The sequence below is a fragment of the Octodon degus genome, unplaced genomic scaffold (assembly GCF_000260255.1).
Source record: "Octodon degus isolate 3935 unplaced genomic scaffold, OctDeg1.0 scaffold00011, whole genome shotgun sequence".
Lineage (NCBI taxonomy): Eukaryota > Metazoa > Chordata > Mammalia > Rodentia > Octodontidae > Octodon > Octodon degus.
The window spans coordinates 3,272,151-3,295,736 of NW_004524587.1; the positions used below are offsets into that span (position 1 = coordinate 3,272,151).

The window sequence follows — 23,586 nt, forward strand, 5'->3', positions numbered from 1 at the left end:
ACTTCCATCAAGACCTTCAGCCGTACTTCACATGATCTAAAAAAGCCACATCTCCTCTCCAGCCCTCTGAGACTTCTTCAGAAGCTCCTGCAAGCATACTCAAAAGCCTTTCTCCAAGGCTTGCACAGGCCTGGTGACGTGGTCAAGGAGACCAGACTCCTAGAGATGAGCCATGCATGTCTTGAGGTTCCCAGGGCCCTCCAGAGAGGGGCATTGAGGGTGTGCATGACGCTAGAAGCCATCCACTTACCATGGATTTGGTGAAGGGTCTCGCCAAGGTAAACAGCAGCGTCCACAGCCACCAGCCTCGGTGAATGGAGGAATACATCATGTTCCCTGGATGCACGGCATTGGCTGTGACCCCGCGTGGGGAGAGGCGGCGGTGCAGCTCATTGGAGAATAGGATGTTGCAAAGCTTGGACCTGTTGTAGGCCAGCATGGCCCAGTAATCATTTTGTGAAGGAGACAGGCGGCTAAAGTCAAGGTTTCCCGAAGTATCATTTATATCTGTAAATCTGAAAAGCAAGACACAGGACCTGAAGCAATCAAGCTCTGACTTCTCATGAGGTTTTCTAATTTTATCACAAATCTGAAGAAGCTATGCAGTGGATGCTGAAAACTCAACCCTGTGTATAGCAATACCACGCCTTTAAGAATAGACAACGGTGACTTAACCATGCCAAGGGACTGGATCCAAAGATGGGCCTAGCCTAAGCCCACACTCACACTACTGTCTCTAACAAACATATTGAGCTCCCTCATACCCCTTAGCTACATTTTTCAAAACCCTCAACAGAAGTTCAAGGAGAAGTAAATTAAATGAGAACATATCTTAAATAAAGGGCTGCTGCTTTTGGAAAGACTGATATCATGTTGCTAATCCTTAACAGGGCTTTCCTGGGTTATTTTAGCTGATGCTTGAGTCCTGTATATTTTCATTCGAGCACACAAGTAAGTACAGATGAGTTGTGATGCTTCCACCACTCTTTTCCAGATTAAAAATTAATGATTATAAAGGGGTTATGACCTTGGTGAGGTGCCATCAATAGTCTTCTGCATTTAAAAGATAAATGTAAACAAGCCCAAACGCATGCTGGCAGAGCGGAATGTTTTTAAGTGTACCCATGGCATGGAGACACACAAATCAAAGTAACTAGTTGATGCTTTATAATTGGGTCTGACGGAGTCGTTAAACACCAGCTGTTTGTTTCCTTTCTTTTCTTTCTTCCTTTCTTTAAAAAATAAAATAACAACAAAGTAGGCATGATCTTAAGAAAATATCTGGATCATAACAAACAAAACAGGAATTCTCTAAATGGTCTGATCTTTGTTTAAGGACATCTCCTATTTTGCTTCATTAAATTAATTCTGGACACTGGGTGATAAGAAAGCATAATGAGGCTATTCCAGAAAAATGCTGGGGAAAACAAAAGCAAATGGTGAGATGAGACTTACGGAACAACCTTCTGGTTCCTTTAGAGAAGCAGTTCAGGAGGACTCAAACCCAAGTATCACAGGTGCAGAAAAAATTCATGCTTCCATGGAAATTAAAGAATTAAATGTCCCTTCTCCAGGATACAGCTAGTGACATCCAATGTCCAGTGTTAAGTGACATTTCTGCAGCCCTGAAGTCACCAGTGAAGCCGATGGCCAGGGTTGTCATCAAGGACACAGCAATGAGACCCTGACACTAATTGCAGCCTGCCTGTGGCCATTCCCCAAATCACCAATAGGGCCTACACTTCCGAGCTTAACTGTCTAAGGCTACAGTAGAACTCAGGGAGAATTTTGAAAATTTATGGGGCCCTTCCAGTGCTAGAAATAGTGATTGCAGGTGGGAGCCATGACGACTGGTGCCCTGCAATACCTGCGGAGTCTGGGTCCTGGAGGACCATCCCACCGGGCAACTGCACATATAGGAAGCCTGGATTATCTGAGCCTGCAGCCTAAATGTGTTTCACACAGGTGCCATCCTACTGTTCACTGGATGTACAGAACTCCGATGCATCTGCAACCTCTCTGAATGGAGAAGTGAATGCACTCTCAGCACTGTGGGATTTCTGGAGGCTGCAGCCGCACTCGCTGCCCATGGCCCTGGAGCCGGCAGTGCCCCCCCACACCTGTTGATGGCCACACGTGTGAGCATGCCACAGAGATGGCCTACTCATACACATGCATCCGATCACCTTCCCTGCAGTCCCGCCCGAGCACCTCCGTGTGGAGAGAATGTTTCCTTCCTTTTACATTTTCGCCTTCTTTGCAATACAGTTGTAGTATCATATTAAAGAGATGTCTGTACCAGGCATTTATATTATTTCTCAGCCTTACTTCAACAGAGTAATAAGGTGCTACAGAACGGCTATCAAAGATGGGGCTATCGGAAACCTTCCCTCCTCCGGTGGAAAAGAACACCCAGGGTTTAGACAACATCTAAAAGACATGGGATAACTATAACACCCTTTGCTTCCACCCTGCATCTTTCCTTCGTTCACTACTGATGGAAGCCCCTTCTGCCACAGCCCTGAAGGTTAACCCAGCTCAGGAAATGTGTCTCCCAGGAAGAATGTCACAGTGATTTTGGTGGCGATGGTGGTAATGAATAGATTTGAAAGAAGCTATGCAAAGCAAATGTACACACGCATGTCCATGAAAATCAAGCATCCACTGTCCAGATCCACTGTGTTATTTCCTTCCTAGAGTTGGATAAAAATACCAGCCCTCCAAGGACAAGCTGGAATTCAAAACTAAAGGGAAGTTTCCTTTATTACAAAGCCTGGCTTTAAGACTTAAAAGGCAAAATTTACCACCAGGTTCAAATTCTCCCAAGTTCTACAAAAACATTTGCATGCTACATCTTCTGATGTCTAGAATAAGTCCCTTGCTTTTGCTTTTAAGGTGGATACAAAAGTGTCACATGACTGGAGAACACAGGTAGTGCCATGCAGAGCCTACTGGAGGGCTGGAAGAGCTCTTGCAGACAGTCCTCCAGGGGCACTCAGGTCAGGCACACTGCGGTCACCCTGAACTAAGCAGGTCTTCCAGAAGAGGGACTAGATCACCTCTCTGCTCAAGAGGCAATAAACAACTCTTCAAAGGCTCCCTGCTGTATTTTCAAGTGGAGAAAATGACAAAACCAAACAATAAGTTCTTAAAAGAATCATGTGCTGTCCATACACTCAAATATCATTTTTCCTCTTCGGTTAGTAGCATCTGTCTTGTGAAAGTCCGCCTATCGTACATCTCCATACACTTTAGTTTTCATTCTCTTTTGAACTGAGGAAGTCCTAAATACCCAAACTAAAATAATTAGGATGGATTCTATATAGACAGAAGCTAGTACACTTAAAGGACAGGATTAAATTTGCACAGGAAATTTCATGTGTGTGTATGAGCGTGCATGTGTGATTACATGTGTAATTGTGGGGGGTGCAATTGGGCATTCAACACAGCAGTCACCATTCCTAGCTGTTCAACTTGTGCTCTGCTCTTTTTCTTCTATTTAATTGTTACTTGAAAATTTCTCATAGCCAGGAAGTCAAATTCTCATTTCAAAATGATACATTTTAGATAGGCAGAAATTCAATTCACTTGCTTAGACTTTAGATAAGTAACTAAAACACAGAGAAGACACAGGGAGCCTAATAAATATTTTGCCTAGGGGCAGTCTAGCATAATATTTTCTGCAAACATAGGACTTTATTTTTCCCCTAACAGGGGGTCTTGACTCCAACAAAGAGATTCCACCAAGGTTTATGGAGGTAATTAGATATCAACACTTGCATTTTACAACTTGGTTTAGGACTCTGGGTCCTTGAGCTGTGAGCTGCCCCAGTATACAGCTCACTCTCAGGGGCCAAAACATACAGCAAGTGTCATAAACAAGGCAGCTTGAGGGAATTAGCATTTTGTAGAAACAGCCCTTAATAACACGCGAAAGATAACTGGAAAGCGGAAAGCCAGAGCCAGCCCTCAGACGGAAGTGGGCCTGACCACACGCTTCAGGAAGGTTGTGGCTATAAACTAAAATGGATCTAATTCAGGAGGCCAAGACGCTACCTTCCAAATTCAACTTTTAAACAAAATTAAGATTCCAATCTCCAAGGTAGGCATGAATTACACGGTAGTCAAGGAGAGAACAAAGACGTCACATGAAACAGCACTGGAGGTACAGATTTACAAAGGGAAGCGAGCAGCTGACAATTCGACATAATCCCCCATTAAATACCAGCTCATTTAAACATATCCCGTGGTGCCCTCCACATCTGGCGAGCGATTGGGCCTGGCAGATTTATTTCTAGAGCTCTCTCTCCTGCCTGCCCCCATGGCAGCCTCCCTAGCTCCTTAACAGGCCACTCCACCTTCTTTCACAAACCTGGTGTGATTTGCGAAGATAAGGCTGTCCAGATTTTGTTAGCACCTAATTACGAGATGATTCATGTCTTTTCACGTGGGGGAGGATTATTACCGGCATTTTCCTTTCACTTCAGCCATCATAAATTTAAAATGGTAAAAGTAAATCTATCTGTAGTGTGTCACTTATACCGTAAGCCCCTGTGTTTGGGAGCGATAAAGGGTTCAAGCTAACCCTCGGCTGGTCTCTCTCTTCCAAGTGGAAGGGGTTACATTTTATAGAAATATGATGAAAAAAAATAAGCTTCATTCTGGGTCACTAAAACATTTCAGGACTTAAGACGGAGAAGAAGGGGGGAAAATAGGCCTGTGCACAGTATGTTATTTCCAGCTACTCGCTACAGAGAGAAAGCTTCTCCTAGGCCCATACCCAGGAAATGGGAAAAAGAAAAGAAAAATCTCCCAAACAAGTATTAAAACCAGTCTCACCCACCCGGCAAGTCCTTTGTCTTTTCTGGGTGTTTCTCCTTAGACAAATAGTTGTTTATCCAACTCTAGAAACAAATATGCTGAAAATACGATGAAATTTTCAAATGACTTTTTAGTCAATTGAATATTCTCCTAATGGTAATACAAGAGAAGTGCCATCTGATGTTTTAATTGAAATTTTAACCAAAAGAGGCATGGCCAGATTTCTAATATGTTCTAACTACAGTACTTCCCTTTCCACAATTACACAGCTAATGCCTGCATTGAATTCCCTAATTTCTCATTATAAAACAATTGGATTTCATCTCGCAGTCTTTAATTGCATTGTTTCTCCTGCTAGAATAACTGCACATTCTTTTTGGTAAGATGTTGAAGTTGTTGAATTACAAATCAATAAAGGTCATGCCATTCAGATTTAATCAATTATTATTCCATCTCTAAGCAAAATCAATGAGGAGCTTGAAGTATAGTTGTAGAAACAATGCACATTGCTAGAGACAGTTTCCCCAAACAATCGCCCACAGTCACACAGGCAAAAGACCAAGAAAAATGAAGGAAGCAGGTTGCACACACTCGGGCTTCTCAGAGTACTGTATGCCTACTCTGCGTAAGTTTTTGCAGCCACAGGGCTCTGGGCAGTGGGAGACGATGCATCGGTGAAACTGTTAAGTTCCAACCCACCTATGTGACTCAGAGGAGACCAGGATGACACGGGCAGGGGCCGAGCAGCACAGAACATCCTGCAGGAGTTGGACCAGGTAGAAGTGGCCCAGGTGGTTCACCTGGAAGGTGGTCTCCAGGCCGTCTTTCGTGAGGCTCCAGGGAAGGCCAAAAACAGCGGCGTTGCACACAAGCACGTGAAGAGGCCTGGGGAGGAAAACAGCCCTTGTCAAGTGGAGAGGAAAACTTTCCCAACCAAGAATGGTCAGCGTTCAGCATTCCCCAAGGAATCATCACTTCTTTCCAGGCACTGTTGTGCTGGAAAGGTGATCCCAAGATGTGGGTGCAGATCTCGGGGAGGCAGCTGTCCTGTGATGCTGGCGATGAGGGCTTCCCAGGACAGGGGACTTTTTGGTGCAGAAGTGAGGACTGCACAAGGCAAACAGGGAGAAGGCCACCCTCACTGGAGGTGGGGTTCTGCATTTGCTGAACGATGTGCATCCAGATTAATTCAGGTCTCACCTTATGTATCCTTAATCAAAACAGCCTTTTAAATAGGCAAGAAAGTAAGAAAAAATATGCTACAAATAAAGGTGACACAGGGCCAGGGCTTAGCAGGTGCTAAGTAGACAGGCAGGGAGAGAGTTCTGTCTGAATACAAACTCACTGAATATATTCTTTTTAGGGATCAAATTAAATCCACATGTTAAAATTAAACCTGGATATGCGTAAGTACCGATATATATAAAATTTTTCTTTTACATCTGCTTAACTGTTTTACAATACAATTTTATTATGCTTTCCAGTGAGGTGAAATCCTAGGTCCTCGTGTAAAAACTGTGCTTAAGCAAATCATCCTGATACACAAATAAGAAACTATACAATTAAATATTTTCAAGGCTATTCATAGTATTTATAATTACAACATAAAAGTAACAAATCAAAAATGAACATAACAATAGAGAAGTCATTAAAGGAAGTAGAACAGACCCATGATATAATATTATGAAGTCATTAAAATTGTAACAAATCTTTTTTGTTTTACAAAACATTATAAAGCAAATATGCAATACAGGAGAATCATATACAGTCACGGAGGAAAGAGACAAAAGAATACTAATGAGGATGTACAAAAATGTTAAAAGGCTTCAGAGGTTGGTGGAATGCAAAGTGTCTTCAATTATCTTCTTTAAGAACTTACCTGTATTTTCCTTATTTTTGCTCAATTAACAAGCACTGTAATAAGGCAATGCTTTTTTGTAAGAAGGCAAACATACAAATACAGAAGAAAAGCAAAAGAGGAGGAGCAAGAGGAAGAGGAGGAAGTATTTCAGGGAGATACCTAAAATATTTAACAACAGTGAAAAGTACAAGCTTGTCCTTTGCAGGAGACTGAAGTAAGAATTGGAAGAGCTACATCTCTGCTTAGTCGCAGACACTCATCCAAAACTTCTGAGCTTCTGATTTTTGTCTATAAAATGAGGGGCGGAACTGACAGCACTCAGTTTCTTGCCTGACTCTCATGATAGTGGCTTTGCAGGTGACATCTCCTCTATGATTTGAGGAAACAACCATTTCTAAATTTTCATTTGAAAAAATTCAGTGTTCTTTACACAGAAACTTTTCAAGGCTTATTACTACTTAAAACAGAAATGAGTTGACTTTGTCTCTTCCCTCATGAAATAGAGTAGTTTCTTTTTTTTTTCTGAGAAAAGCAAATGAACACTAGTATTCAATAAACCAGATTACAAAGAAAAATTCATATAAAATTTTTACAATCTGTTATAATCTGTAAAAAGCAAAAAGAAATTGGCAAATATATACAATAATTTAAATGTCTCACGTTTTTCTTACTTATTTCAAATGAATAAAAAACACATCCTAAACACAAGTTTACATACATATTTTTAAATTCTGTAAAAGTAGATTGCAAATAAATAGTCAAAGATTTAATATAGAAAAAGCAAAAATTCAAGTTAACTGGGAAACTTACGCATTTTGTTAGTTTTTATTATCATTTTTTAAAGTTGTCAGGAATATATATTTCTGCACACTGGACAGCAAGTTGGAATATCTACCTCGAGAATGAAAATGATTTGCATTATTTTACCCAGTAATCCTGCTTCCATCATGGAGAACACGGCAACAGGGAAAGGGGTCACCGACCCCAGGAAGGAGGGGGTTGTGTCATTAAGATCAGACCTGTCAGTGCAGGACAATAACAAAAAGCAGGACAACTTTTAGGCAGTTTCGTATCACTGTTTTTAAATCCCCCACATATAGGAAAGCCCCATTTTAACTGCACGGGATACAGGACTCCCACAATCACCCCTCTCCCTGATGCTACTGCTCCTGTAGGAAGTTGGAAGGTGGATTCTAAAAGATAAATCCACTCTTTAAACTTGTGCATGTGACTTTATTTGAGAAAAGTGTTTGTAAATCTAATGAAATTCAGATTTGTGAGAGGAAATCACCCTAGATTAAGGCAGACCCTAAATCCAATGACAACTATCATTTCAAAAGCAAAGGAGAGGGCTGGCCAAATAGCTCATGGGATCTATTCAATCCCTGGGCCTGCCTTACTGGCCCCTCCTCCAGGGCACTCTGAGACAACAATTGAGACTAGGCGTGGTGGCACGTCTGTAATCCCAGCTCTTGAGAGGCTGTAAATAGGTGGATCACTATGAGTCTAATCTATGTAGTGAGACCCTGAACTCCTTGTAGATCCTTCCCTTAAAAAATACAAAAAAAAAAAAAATCAGTACTTCATTCATTTTTATGAACAAAAAATATTCCTCTGTATGGATAGATCATGTTTTATGTATCTATTCATCAACTAGTGAACATTTGCTTCGTTTCTATCTTGTGGTTATTGTGAATATTTCTGCTATGGACATTCATTTACAAGTTACTGTAAATGAGTTACTTCTTCTGAGTACATACTTACAAGCAGAACTGCCAGCTTACATGGTAGCGCTCTATCTTTGACTTTTTCAGCAAGGGCCAAACTGTTTTCCAAAGTGGGCAGTGCCTAACTTTACATTCCCATCAGAAGTGTATTATGGCTCAAACTTCTCCAAGTCCTCAAAATACCTGTGTCTTTTTCACTTTAGCAATAGTAGAGAGCATGAAATGGTATCTCACTGTGGCTAGACTTGTATACCCCTAATGGCTAATGATGCTAAGCACCCTCTTACACGCTCCTTGGCCATCAGTATTCCTTCTTTGGCAAAAAGTATATTCAGACCCTCTGTGTGCCAGTTAACCTTGATTGCCAACTTGACTGGATTGAGGCTCCTGGAGAAGAAATGGGACCATGGGGAGGGAGTGGATTAATTAGTGCCTTAATCCCTTGCACATGGTGTTAGGCCCTGGGTCACTGGGGTGGGCCTGTGAAGGGATCTCTCTCCCTGGTGTTGCCCCATGCCCTGCTTCCAGGCCACGAGACACGCAGCTTGGCTCCATTACATACCCTGGCCATGACATTTGTCTGCCAAACCTGGACAGAAGCCTCCGAAAATGACTCAAATTAAACTTCTGGGCCCAGAAAGATAGCTCAGAGGACTAAAGTGCCTGCTTAGCCAAGCTTAGTCAGACATAGGGATGGCAGTTCAATCCCCAGCACCACATGCCATGCCAGCCCTACCCCCAGGATGGGTTGAGCCAGCCAAAAATCCATAAATCAATCAATCAATCAATAAATAAAATTAAACTTCTCCTCCTTTAAATGATAAATAGTTGGGTATTTGGTCCCAGCAACAGGAAAATAACTAGTATGCTGTACAGAATTTTTGACCATCATGATATAAAAGTTTTGAAATATAAAAGTTTTTAAAAATATATTATAGATATAAAATTATTTTTAATTTTTTGAATTATTTATTTGGTACAGGGTCTCACCATGCAGCTTGGACTCACAGTGATGCTCCCATCTCACCACCCCAGCACTGTGATTGCAGGCATGCATGACCATGCCCAGTTCTGGTGGCCTGTTCCCCGCAGGGTCGGCACGGCATGCGGTACTGGGCATAGAACACTGGTCCTTGCACGTGCCATGCAGGGGCTTGACCAGAGCTATCTCTTTGGCCCCACCTTTATATTTTCTTGGTGGAATCAACTGTATGACAAAAGCTTTTAATTCTAGTAAATAATTTATGTTCTCTCCTTCTTTTGTCACTTGTGCTTTTGGGGTTGTATCTATAAAGTCACTGTCTATCTCAAAATCACAAAGATAAATTTCTATGTTTTTTCTAAGAGTTTTACAGTTTTAGTCTTACATCTACTTCCATGACCCATCTATAACTATACACAGAGTGTAACTGACTTCTTTCACTTTCTTTCTTTATTTTTTTTTTTTTTTTTTTTTTTTTTTGGTATATGGTCTCACTATGCAGTTAAGACTCATAGTGATCCTACTATTTTCAGCCTCCCCAGCAGCTAGGATTACATGCATGTGCCACCACACCCGGACTCCAAGCCCTGGTGTTGAAGCCAGTGTGGCATGTGGTACCAGGGATCGAACCCCAGTCCCTGAGCTTGCCTAAGCAGGTGCTTAGTCTGCTGAGCTATCTCGCTGGCCCTAATATAACCGACTTGTTTTGCATGAGGAATATCTATTTATTCAAATATCATGTGATGAAAAGTTTATCCTGCCCCAAACTGAGTTATTTTGGCAACCTTGTTGAAGAGTCAGTTGATCATATAAGGGTATAGTTTTGTACTCTCAATGCTATTCTATTATCTATATGTCCATACCTAAGACAGTACAAGAGGGCTGGGGAGACTGCTCAGCAGCACAAGCGCCTGCCTGGCAAGCGCAAGCTCCCAAGTTTGATCCCTAGTCCAAGAATTTTTGTTATGGACAGATGAGAAGTCGGCCAGCTGTGTTCTTCATTTTCAAGACTGCTTCCCCTTTTCAGAGCCCTTTCTATTTACAAATAAATTTCAGGATCAGCCTTTATTTACATTTCTGCTAAAACAAAGGCATCGGACATTTTAAAAGATACTGCATAAAATTTATAGTTCAATCTGAAAAATACTGACATCTAAACAATATCAAGTCCATGAACATGGGATGTCTTTATATCCAGCAGGAAATTTTAACTGCTCTCACCAATATTTTATGGATTTAAAAGTAGAAAATTGTCACATCTGATGCTCAATTGATTCCTGAGTATGTTACTCTTTCGCTAATACTGCAAGCCGAATTCTCTGGTGCATCTTCCACTGCAGTTGCTCACTGCCAGCATCCAGAGACAAACTGACTCATGCACAAGGAGTGTTAGTCCTGCAGCCCAGAAGGGCTATTTGTAAGTTTTAACGGGTTTCCAGTAGATTTGCTAGGATTTTAAACATACAAAGTTATTTTGTGTGCAAGAGAGGCTGGCTTACTTTTTTTCTTTTCAAAATAGGATGGGATTTTTTTCTGGTTTTTTTTTTTTTTTTTCATTTTATTTTTGCTTTTGCCCAATTGTCCTTGACAGAATTTCTAATATAATATTCAATAGAAGGGATGGCAGTAAACAACTTCTCCTCTTTCCTGATCTTTGTGTTGTAGGCAGCCGAGTTAAATAGAAATATTATAGGCAGTTAGACAAGGTCAGACCCTCAAGGAGACAATATGGAAGACAAGGTGACTTTGTAACTTGGAAGAGACACTCCCATGTGGGCCATGTCTGAAGACCAAGACAAAAAGAGGAACCACAGCTACATACTTCCCTAGGGATAGGCATTAGGGATTGATATCCTAAACAGTATCAATCAACTTGGAAGAGCCCAAATGAGTCACTAGCCCAACCCCCAACAGGAAGAGACCCTGTTCCATATTGGTGCCCACTTGCTACGTGACTCGCTTTCCCATTTGATACTGGATTTAATCAATTTCACCTGAGCAATGGTGGTTGTAATCTCATTGGTTGACCATAGTTTTGTCCCACCTCATGCCCAACTAAGCAAGTTCCCATGTCTTCTCCACCACCTTAGACCTGCCTCACCACATGGTTTTCCTCTATAAAAGTCCCTGCAAGAGGTAACTTCCGGGAGGAACTACCCGCTTGGGACCCCCCTCCTGTCCCTCTCTCGGGACAGAAGCTTTCTTTCTCCCAATAAATATATTCTGCTCATAACCTCCGTTTGTTCCTAAAATTCATTCTTTGGTTTTAGAGAACACAAACTTGTGCAGGTCAGGTCCAGAGATCGTTTTTCCCTATGTCATTTGGAGGTTCCCTATATTGTTTGGAGGTCACCCACCTGAGGCCAGTTTTTCTCCCTGTATCATTTGCATTCAAGTTTTCAGTATTAAACATAATGCAAGCTGTAGACTTTTTGCAGCTGTCCTTATCAGGTTGAAGAAATTCTCTTCTATTCCAAGATTCTTGAGTATGTTTACCATGGAACCATGTTAAATCTTCATAAATGCTTTCTTCTGTCAAAAGAGATACTATTGTTTTGGTACTATTACATTGGTTTACCATTTAATGTTAAATTAGCCTTGATTTTCTTTTATAAAACTCCTTGATCATAACATACAGTTCCTTTTTTTTTTTTTTTCCTGCTAGTTCTTTGTTGAAGATTTTGTTTTTCTACTCCTAAGTGACAGGGGTCTATAATCTTCCTAGATTTCTTTGACTCAGTTTTGACATCAGGAAAATACTGGCTTCAAAGAGTTAGCTATTCCTTCCTCTCCTTAGAAGAGTTGGTAAGGAATTAATATTAACTTTTCTTTTATACTTGATCATTAAGCCTAAATTAATTCTGTGACTGAAAAGAAATACATTTACAAATCACTTGTTTGGTATTCAAAACCTCTCATTATCATAGGGCAATTTGGATCATTTAGAAATTGCTTTACACATTCTGGTGCTTGATCTATTTTCCAAGCTATCACCTAGCTAAGACTTACAAGCAATTATGTGGCTGATCAGTTGTATTTAGTTGGGATAACCCACTTTTCACATACACCGTTCACCATGTTCTCGAGGCACTGCCCCCTCCTCCCCAAATAAACCTAGTTACTCTGCAGAAGGGCACAGATGCTCTGAGGCAACTGACCTACTCACAACACACATCTGGGCCTGTTTCCAATCAAAGCAAACCTCCTGATTTGTGGCTGGGATAACCTAAGTTTTATAGCAAGGCAGAACCTCTGGAAAGGAAGAAACACAGGCAAATAGATTCTATCTCAGCTCCCTTAGGTTTCATCTGAAGTATCTTATTCATGTTTGAGGCAAGAGATTAGAATGGTGGCAAACTAGCTAGGCAAGAGGGTGCGGCCTGCCAATCACAGAGATGTAAGGCACAGGTGCAGAGAACAGCTCCAAGCCCTGAACCAGGAACCAAAAATTAGAAACTGCTATCTTCAACTTTTTTTCAGGGCAAAACTCAAGCATGTTTTTGATAGGCCAGACTAGATCTGACGCCAGCCTGAAGAACAGGGCATAAAAAGACATCTGCCACTAACCTTGTGGCCACTGTGAGCTTTCTCAGTGGCCTGCTCCCACTCTGTAGAACATATCTCTTTTCCTACTGACCTTTAATAAACGTAAAACTTTGCTACCTTTTTGATATGTCTTATCCAGTTCTTTGTTCAGGACCCCAAAACCCGGAAACAATTTCTGAGCAGAGTGTACTGGACCCCAGAGCCTGGTACTGATTTGGTTCATTTTTCCAAGTCATTATTGTTTATTCCATTAACTACAGATTAGACTCTTGCCAAAAGCTTTGTATACAGAGGTGCTTTAATTACCATGATAATCCTAGGTGATACATATTTTTGCCATCTTACACACAGGAAAACCAGAGTTTGGAGGCAATTTTCATAAGATCAGATATTAAGTATCAGAAACAACTGAAACAGGCTCTCTTGCTCTTTGCTGACACCATGAAAGGCTGCCCTATGCCATGTGCCACTCTGCCTTGGAGTCAGCTGAGTATGGACTGAAACCTCCAGTAACTGTGAGCTAAATAAACCTCTCCTTCCTAAAAAAGAAAGAAAGAAAGAAAGAAAGAAAGAAAGAAAGAAAGAAAGAAAGAAAGAAAGAACTGAAATAAAAAATTAGCAAATAAATAAAAATAAAAAGCTTATCTGACATTATGTCTACCTACAATCCCTTCTCTCTTAAATTACCAAACTCAAATAAACAGCACCAAGCTCTGACAGCTCATGCTAGCTCAGAGCTGTTGCTTCTCTTACCCGACTCACAGCCACTCTGTTAAACTCAGCAAGCTGACAGAGTCCCTCTAACTAGGAGGAACAGGGCGCACCGCTTCCCATTTTGTGGTGAGCAGCACTGCCCACGCATCTTACCACTTAACAAGGTAAACAAGTGTTACATCCGTGCCCTTTCTTTTCATTCACAAGAGAAAATTAAATGTTTCAAAGATGATTTCTGTAGTATTTATCTGCCTTTTAAGACAAGCCTGGACATTAAGACTTTAGACACCATACCTCCTTCACAACAATGAGAACTGCTCCTCTAGTTACCTTTCCTCTTGCCTTGCACTTTCTCAAAGAACTGGAAACTGACCAAATATCTCATCAAAAAAACAAAAAAGAAAAAAACCCACAGAGGACCTTGGGAATCCTCTCTCACCAAATTTTAATCCCCTTCATTAATGTTAATTGCAAAACACCAGAGGCAAAATACTTACCCAGTACCTAAAATGTGTCACCTCTATTAATTAAAAACAAGCTCATGGAATATGAAACTATAAAGTACTGGATTTTTTTTTAATTGTAAAGACACCTAATTGGCTTGTACAAAAGGAAATGAATTCCTTTTGCCTTGCTTTAATGAGGTTTTTATTATTCAAATGGCACATTTTGCTCATTTTTGAGTAAAAGCCATTGCAATTCAAAAGGGACTGAGATGATGAATATTTACAGAATATCAAAAGAAAAGTTCAAACTACAAAGACAGAATGAAAACAAAAATAGTATCATTCCAACCCCTAAGATGTTATTAGTTGGCATTTTAAGGGACTGAATTTGTTTTTCTGCTTGCATGGATGCCGACCTGGGAAGGGTTAGTGCTGTTAGTGTTGTCAGAGGAAAGAGAATGTAGCTCCCCTGGACAGCAACGAAGATTCCAGTCCAAAGAAGTCAGTGTACGCTCTGCTTCACATGAGCCCATGGAGGAAGCACCTTTTTCTCTAGTGAGGGGCCAGAACATTCTTTAAACCTGTTACTACAAGAATGCAACCTTCAAGCAACAACCCCTTCTGCCACAGCCAGTGTATTTTTTATGGGCCACGAAACAGACACTGGATAGCTAGGATACAAGGGGACTCTGATTTTATCAGTGGCAGCTCTGCTTAACACCTATAGGAATGACACTGGGCCAAGCTTCGTAACTATACAGTCTCACTTTCTTAATTTTTTTTATTTATTTACTTACTTACTTATTTATTTGGTACAGGGTCTCACTACACAGCTCACTCGTGATCCTGCTGTTTTCAGCCTCCCCAGCACTGAGATTACCGGGGTGCACCACCACACCCAGATTTGGTGGCCAACACAGTGCACTCAGTACCAGGGCCTGCATGGCATTCAGTGCTGGGGATCAAATCTCAGTCCTTGTGTGTGTGGGACAGGCACGGAGACTGCTGCTGAGCTATCCCCCCAGCCGAGTCAGGCTTTCTGATGAGAGTGCTGGAAGCAGTGCATTAGGCTAGGAAAAGTGGACGGCGGTGAGAAAGGGAAGGAGTCCTAGATCAGAGGCCGCACTCCTGTGCTCTGGACAGCTGACCTCTGGAATAATGCTGCCTATGCCCACGCCCACGCCCACGCCCTGGCATTTTCAATCTTTCCCTCTCCAGTGACTCATTCTTCTTGTTCACCAGCCTCATCAGATCTTCTAAATACTTGTCTCTATTCACAGTCTTTTCCCTTGTGCCAAACATACTCTTATCACCAAGCAAAGTGACTCATTCCCATCCCCAAACAAAACCTCTCACATCTGCCTGAACAACAATGGCTTCTCCATCAGTATTCTAGTATTCTCTCTCTGAACAGATAGGACTCCTCTGACCCAGTGGACCAGCTCCTCCCTGGCACTGGACTTACATTCCTGACCCGCGTTCTGGGCCTCAGTCCACTCCCGGACTTCCTGGTATCACCACTGCCTCAGCTGCTATCTACTGCAACCCCTCCCCCTCTACGCATAGTTCCACTTCCACCTTCTCTGTTCCAAGTCAAAACTTGTGGATAGCAATTATACTCATTCCCAAGTCCAGACAAAACTTCCATGAGGATAGCTCAGTCTCAGATACCTTCCTATGTTCTACAATTTCATTTCTACCCACTTGTTGGCTTTGCCTTCTTGGAAACACTCCTACAAACTCAGGGCCGACAATCCCCATTCTGAGCCCTTCACATTTTCTTCAGACTTTCTCCCCTTCCTGATATCCCTCACTTCCTGCTAGCACGCATTCTACATGTTGCAACCCTCCCCACTTCCCAAGGGCTACTCAGAGTCCTCACTCTTGACCTTCATCTGGAAAGGTAGCAATACCTTATTCAAATGTTCTTAAATGCTTTCCCCACCATTTATAAGGTAAATCCTGATGGAATTGACAAAAATACAGAATACAGACCACAAGTTCACTGAACTTATTACCAACAGACAGTTAGTTGCAAGGGTCAGAAAATCCAGTGGCTACCCAAGTTCCTTGGCCTTGGGGGCATCAGCAAGGCACAGCCTATCAGTGATTGTAACCCGAGCAGGGCTAGGAGGCCATGAGTGTTGGCCAACAAACCTCCCCAACAAACCCCTACCGTCCTTCTCAACATGCTAGCTATTCTGAGAGCCTGGCCTCAGATTCTGCTTGCTAGTAACTAGTCTGCTTACCTGTAATTGGTAACATTCCAATCTCAGCACATTCTAAGCGTTGATTGTAAATTAAATATCAGCTTTTGAGGTCTAACATCTCCTAAGAGGAGCTAGCTATAGTGTGTTCACCTATAATCCTACCACTCTGAGAGACCAAGGCAGAATGATGTCAAGTGTGAGACCATCTTGGGCAACTAAGCAACTTACTAAGACCATGTCTCAAAATTAAAAAAAAAATAAAATAAAATAAAGGGTTTGGAATTTAGCTCCATGTGAGGGTCCTGGGTGCAATTCCTAGTACTAAAGGCTTCACTTCTATTTCTTTCTGGGATACATCCCACTCTATATTGCCTCACACTTTCTAGGACATGCCAGTGTTTCTTTGTGCAAATGCTATCTCTACCAGTAGGGAACAAGCAGTATCTAAAAGGAAGACAGTCTTTGTTTGATCAGGGCCCCATACCCAAAATTCTGTACACAGCTGGTTGGGTATGCCCCAATCAGTCCTATAGCTTTATAACATTTGCTCCATAGTTAATGGAGTAGTGGTGCTTTACATCACATTACTACTTAAAAACTGAATAAAAGAAGTGGAAAAAAGTGAATTTGGTTCTCTTTGATCAACAGTGAGAGATTCATTTTTGCACTGGAGACAAAACTGGCCTATCTGGCATATAATTTCAAACTTGAGAAGGTGAAGAGGGTTTGAAGAGGCTAAAAGCAGGCAGCAGCCACCGTCATGGAATGAGTAACAGGAAATACTTGTTAATGAAATTGTTAATATGTCCCTCAAAAAATGAGGTCAGAAATTTCAGGTAAAATAAATATTTTTCAGAATACTAAGACACCTATGGCTTTTGGGGATTCCATTTTAGATACAGCAAAAGAATGAGCTCAATGGAATATTACGTAAAGGAAAACACTTTCCAATTCCTCCTTGAAACTAAACATCACATCACCAGGGCATTTCTGAGTAAGTCGCAAGACTTCAGCCTGTTTGGAAATACTCTGAAAGTGAGTGGAAAGGGCATGGAGAGCAACACTCCTGTAAGGAAATTATTTTGCAACCCCATTTGCTTTTCAGCACCTTTTTTCTCCCAAAAAGAGTGAAAAGTGGCCCCCTCTTTAAACAACCAGGGCTGCTTTAGTTTGAATTCATGGACAAAAGCAGAGCTGACCACAGCAACTGTCTCCCACAGCATCTATAGCTCAGGTTCGGTTCTCCAGTTCAGCAGGCCACCAGAGCCACAGTTGGCCAAAAGGCAGTGTGCATGGCACTGGTACTGCAGTGGATAGGAAACACTTACACAGAATGAGATATTAGAAAAAACTGAGGGAGCATCTCAAATTCATATTTAAGATATGTTCTTCAGGATGACTTCAACACTAGCGGTGTTAAGTATTATGTACACACTGACCTACCAATACTTCAGAAATCATGAAATAATACTCAACTGACTCAAAATGCGGGAGCCTGAATTATAATCAATATGAAGAGATCTTTTAGAAAGAATAGCTGCTCAATGTCCTCTCACATGAGACCTCCCCAATAGTTCAATCCCTGGGCCTGCTGTGCCAGCCCCTCCCCCAGGGCACGCTGAGACTGCAATGGAGACTGGGCGTGGTGGCGTGTGCCTGTAATCCCAGTACTTGGGAGGCTGGAAACAGGAGGATCACTATGAGTCCAATCTACACAGTGAGACCCTGTACCCCCTGCAGACTCTGTCTGAAATACAAAAACAAACAAAACAAAAAAAGAATTCCCCAATAGATGTTAGCCATATCATTGAAAGATGAGTGAGAAACATTAACTCCACTTAAGAGTATTTTGGTATGGGAATATTTTCTTATAAGAATTCTTTTACTTGGTGCAATTCTAGCAGGGAAAAAGAAAACTGCAGCACAGGTAAAACTGACTTTGTAGTCTGAGTCAACCTTTCATTAGCTACGTAAGTTAATAAACCTCTCTGAACCACAGCTCCATTCCCTATAAGGAAGTATAAACACCTACTTTCTTTGATAGTTAAGATAATTTTTCTAAATTGTAAATTTCCTAGCATGGCCCTTGTTAGAGATAGTACTCTAAAAAATATTCTTTTTTTCTCAGTTGCCTGTTTCCTAGGCCTTGGGCTCTTCTTCAAGGAAATGGTACCCACCAATAATGCAGAAATATATTTACATAATTTTCTTCCATGTTTATAAAATACATAGTTTTCCCATCCTCTTACTCAGAATCTCTGGGCAAGCATCTCCTGAATACTCTAAGAAATAAAGTACATAAAACAAGCTAAATATCAACACATGAAACTACTATACACACATGCAGTTACTGGCCATCAGTTGTGCTTCTAAGCTTCAAAGGTCCTATAAATGTCACGAACTTAATGAACATCATCAAGCATTAGAATAGTAATTAACCAGGAGTGGATTCTGCTATCAAGATAACCTATGCACATTTAATTAATTTTTTTTCAGCTGGAATAGACAAAATACTCCAAAACAATCACTAGGAGTCAAACACAACACCGGCTGCGTACCCCGGAGACCACCAAGAATTTTTCATTTCATGCACCATTGACAACTTCTTATAGTGGATTCCAGAACATCAGTGCATATGCTTAACAGAAAATGGAAGCACTCATGTTTTGGTTATTTTCTTAAATTTTTGCCTCGTGTCCATTATCTTGATTATATTTTCCCATCCCATCATCTACAGTCCCCGTAGTGAAATTGCAACCTCATTGATTCTAAATGGGGGAATGGAAGACAGGCGTATGCACATGCACATCCTCCCTGGGACGGCTTTCTAGGGGAAAAGCATTGATTTGGTAATTGCACACTTAGTGCAATTGGCATGGTATCTGCAATGCAGGCCCACACTTAGTCGCTACAGTTCTGGGTGCTTCCACCAGTCTCCTGCCCTTTGCATTTAGTACTTTGTGTCCTGCTCGGTGGCTTCCTGGGAAGATTTAATAAAATGGAACATCAACAGTAAGCACCACAGTGATGGAGAAGGAAAGAGAAGAAAGAAAAGCTCACATCCCTGTATTTCCCTTCAACATAGCACCCAGAGACCGAGACAAAATAAGTTGACCATGTCTCTCTTGGGAAAGTAACATGTATTCATCTGAAACATGAATCCTGGTCTCTTTCTGAAGAAACTGAGTTATGACATGAACGAGTACATGGGAAGGTAAAATGCAGCTTCACAGGCTCTACAGGCAACTCAGGGAATGTGAGTTACATGGCATAGTACATAGAAGGGGAGAAAATGGAAGCTGAAGAGGGTTGGCCTAGTGTGTAGAGAAGACAGATCTGGTTATTTCTCTGTGAGACTCAGTTTACCCATATCCACGATGCAGTAGGTCCTCGCAATAGAAAAGCCTGAAGGACAGAACGTATCTGAATCACCTTGTGCCTCCACATCAGGGATATGGGTATGCGAGACATAAAATGGAAGTTTGCTGCATCCTTGCAAATTGAGTTAAGACTAACACTTGGAAAATCTACATCTTTGAAAACACCCACTAAGTTCCCTGTCTTCTGTTATTTGAAAGTACTGCCTATATACAATCACTACTTTCTCCATTATCTATAATACAAGCACTTGGGTACCATGTGCCTAATGTAGGGACCACCTGTATTCAATTCTTTACAAATGCACTGGAATCAACTTGTCTACATTTCTCAGCCTTGTCCTTCAGGGAAAAAAATCCAAGTGGGACTGCTCTTCTGATTCTGAGTTGTGAAAACACATGTTACGATAAAGGCAGGATTTGCCTTTGTACAGCTTATGTCTGGATAGTGCTATGTGAATCTCGGGAAACTGCTCTCTGAGCTACAGCGCTCATGAGATTAGGCCAACTGCAGGGAGAGAAATGCAATGAAGAGGCCACACATCCTCAAGCATCCATGAAGCTTTAGAGAAGAACTAGAGTCAGAGGTCAGTGACCTGAACGTGCCTATGAAAAGCATATTTGTTCTTGCAACTGAGAACTCTGCCCTCTCTCTGACTCTGGAATGTTCTGTGTGGAAGGGCTATGCATCTCCACACCCAATGGTCTCTACTACAGGACCCGGCATACAGGGGATTTACCAGCTGGGCTTCCAGTGCTTTTATTAAAATTATAACTGGCCATCTTCCTTATGGAAACTGTGTTCCTTTAAGCATTTTATTCATTCAATAATTGGACAAAATAAAGTCAATGAACAAAAACCTGGCCTTTCCAGAAACACATTAGTATTCCTTCAAATTAAAATTACATTTTGTGGACATAAAGCAATATTAAGCATTACAAGCCATTATTTATGAACTCCTGCAATAACACAGATGAAAAAATTCTGCTGAAAATTCATGGGAAGTGAACATTCTTTTATATATTTACAGAATAGTTGTAAGTACCAGATGATAATTTCATTACAGTTATGTAAAGGGAGCTTATTTAAAACATACTAACCACAGTTCTAATGAGGGCAGGGCATTTTCATATGGGAAGGCAGAGGCAAACCGACTTGGACAATGAGGAAAAAATTGTTGGAGTAATGTGCGTAAGCTCATGGTCAAGTCAAACAATAAAACATCTCGTGCATTCTGTACATTTCCCTTGCCAATGATGGCTTTTTCCTCTGTTTTGCCTAGAGATATATGGAGCTGTAATAGAGTTCAGAAAGCCCCTGACAGCTGTGTGCTGCCATTCAGACCTGAAAGATTCCATGTTATGATAAAAATTAATGTACTCTGAAATCCTCTGGGACTCTCTGGGCCCTGGGTATATAGCTAATGAAGAAATACAACCTTGCTGGAGCACAGCACACGGCCTGGAGGAGAGGATTAATTCACATGTAGTCACAGTGTGGCCCTCTGTCACCGGCTGCAAAGTGGGCAGACCCCAGTCCTGAAAGGAATCAGCGCTGACTGGATGAAATTACCTCCTAGGTCGAGAAGTCAAATAAGGAAAACACTTGACAAAATAATTGAGCCCAGCCAAACAGGATTCAATCCTCAATTCTTAAACCAAAAAAGGGTCATCGACATCTCGTCTCCAGTTGGCAATATTCACGGGAACTTCTCCCCAGGAGAGGGACTTCCTCAACCACTAGACAACTACTGTGCACATCCTAGCAGATGCTGCTCCAGGACAGCCTGGAAAAGGTACCGAGCTTGGGAGGAATGCAACGCCCCAAAGAAAGCTTCCATGGACTCTACAGTCTATCTTCCAATGCCTGCAGGCCCAGGCATTGTGGTGTCTTCCAACAGGACGATAAGAATAATCTCAAGCAGAACTATAAGAAAAATAATCTTGGCAGCATTACTTGTGGCAGCCAAAAAGTGGAAACAACACAAATATAGCTCAACTGGCAAACTGAGAAACAAAACACAGTGTAGCCATACAACAGAACATTTTACAGCCATAAAAAGGAACAAAATATTGACACATGCTACAACATAAATGGATCTCAAAAACATGCTCAGTGAAAGAAGCCAGGCTCAAAAGACCACATATTGTACAAGTCCACCCATATGAAATATCTAAGACAACAGGCAAATCCTACTGACGGAGAGTGAATCGGTCATTACTGAGGACCAGAGAAGTGTAGGTAGCAATCCCTGCTCACCCCCACAGGACTCCTCCCTGGAGAAACAGAAGCTCTGGAATTCAAGGGATGAAGTGTGTCTGTACACATACCAATTCTTTGCAGTGAATGTAATCATGTGTATACAAATACGTACTAGGAAAAGTCCAGAACACTTTTCTAAATACCGGTGGAAATTATACAAGGCTACAGTACAACAGTGTAGTGAAAGAAATGACTTGTATGTTTAATACAATGAATTTTACATTATGTAAATCATATTTCTTTTTTATTTTTAAAGAGAATACAAAAAATAGGAAAAATCCACTAGAAAACAGAATTTTACTAAATAAAATGACTGAAATTCAACAATGATTATTATACTGCATATTGTTGTCTTCTAATTAGTTGTTCAGATTGTCAGGTAAATGCCTGCAAAATTGGAAAAAAAAAAAAAAAAACTTCCCTGAGCCCTAAGATGCCATGCTGACACTCGGAGAAGCAGTTCTAAAACCTCCAGCCAAGTTCCTTTCCTTTTCCCTGGGGAGGCCGTGGCTGACAGCTTCACAGGTCCTGTCCACCATAATACATCCATCCTTATGTGATAACAAAGTGCAGGCAAGATAGAGTAAATTCAATGATTTAAGGTATTTTTCAAATTTTTGTGGGTAATTCAAAATTACATGGTTTCAGTTCATGACAGCCTTTTTAGCTGTTTCAGCCTATTATTAGAATTTTATCACATCAAATTGAATTTATTCTTTAATACTTTAAATCATTTTTTAAAAGGCTAAAAATTTTAAAGTACAGGTGTTTGAAAACTGTTATTCAGAGTATGCTCCCCAATCTTGTGATATTGTTTTACCAATTTACTAACTTTACTAAATGACAATAGAAAACCTAGACTGGAAAAAATACTATTAGAAAAACATATTTTTCAAAAGCGTTTGAATTATAAATGTCTAAGCACTCACACATTTTTAATGTCATCCCTATGGGATCTGTCATTCCATGGAAGAAAAATGAGCAAGGTGAGACTTCAAATGAATAGTAGTGTTAATTGAGGGGTAATAGTGTATTCATGGAGACACTATTACCCCGAATCTGTGTCTTAGATTTGTCTTAAAATACTCTAGCAAGAGAGAGACTATAGATTGGATAAAATTGACCATGTGTTGGTAATTATAGCAGATGGCTGACATGGGTGGGAAGGTCCTTTACACCTTTCTTCCTTCTTGCATGTGCTAAAAAATCTCCATGAGGGGAGAGAGATTCAAGAAAGAAAGACAAAATAATAGAGGAGGAAAATAAGGAATGGTTTACTCTTTCATGCGTTTTCCATGTGTATGTCCTGTAATGGGCTTGTGCTATTTTTGTGGTCATAAAACTTGCACATACTAGCACAATATATAATACCAAAATACCAAAATCAACCAGCTTAAAATCTACCTTAAAAGCTGAGTAATCCCTTTAAAACCAGGTGAAACTGGGCCAATGGATCACAGCAAAAATCACCCCACAAAGGAGCCCACAGTATGGGGCGGTGAGCGGGTGGCAAGCACACGAGGCCCAATAGTCTGCCTGCCTGTGCACATGCTGAGTGCCAAAGCCACCCTTTCCATGGTGTGGTTGGGTGGGTACACAGGAAAGAGACACAAATCTCAGGCAAAGCTCCATGAAGCTT

At 41.1% G+C, this 23,586-nt stretch overlaps 1 protein-coding gene across 1 annotated transcript in view; it reads right to left on the bottom strand.

The window, feature by feature from the left end:
- Wwox (WW domain containing oxidoreductase) overlaps window positions 1–23,586 on the bottom strand; it is a 961,447-nt gene that overhangs the window by 666,758 nt on the left and 271,103 nt on the right. Inside the window, exons 7-8 of the mRNA XM_004625768.2 lie at window positions 5,521–5,706; window positions 251–515 (exon numbers count right to left, since the gene is read on the bottom strand). Coding sequence (XP_004625825.1) covers window positions 251–515; window positions 5,521–5,706 — 451 coding nt within the window. The remainder of the gene's footprint in view (window positions 1–250; window positions 516–5,520; window positions 5,707–23,586) is intronic.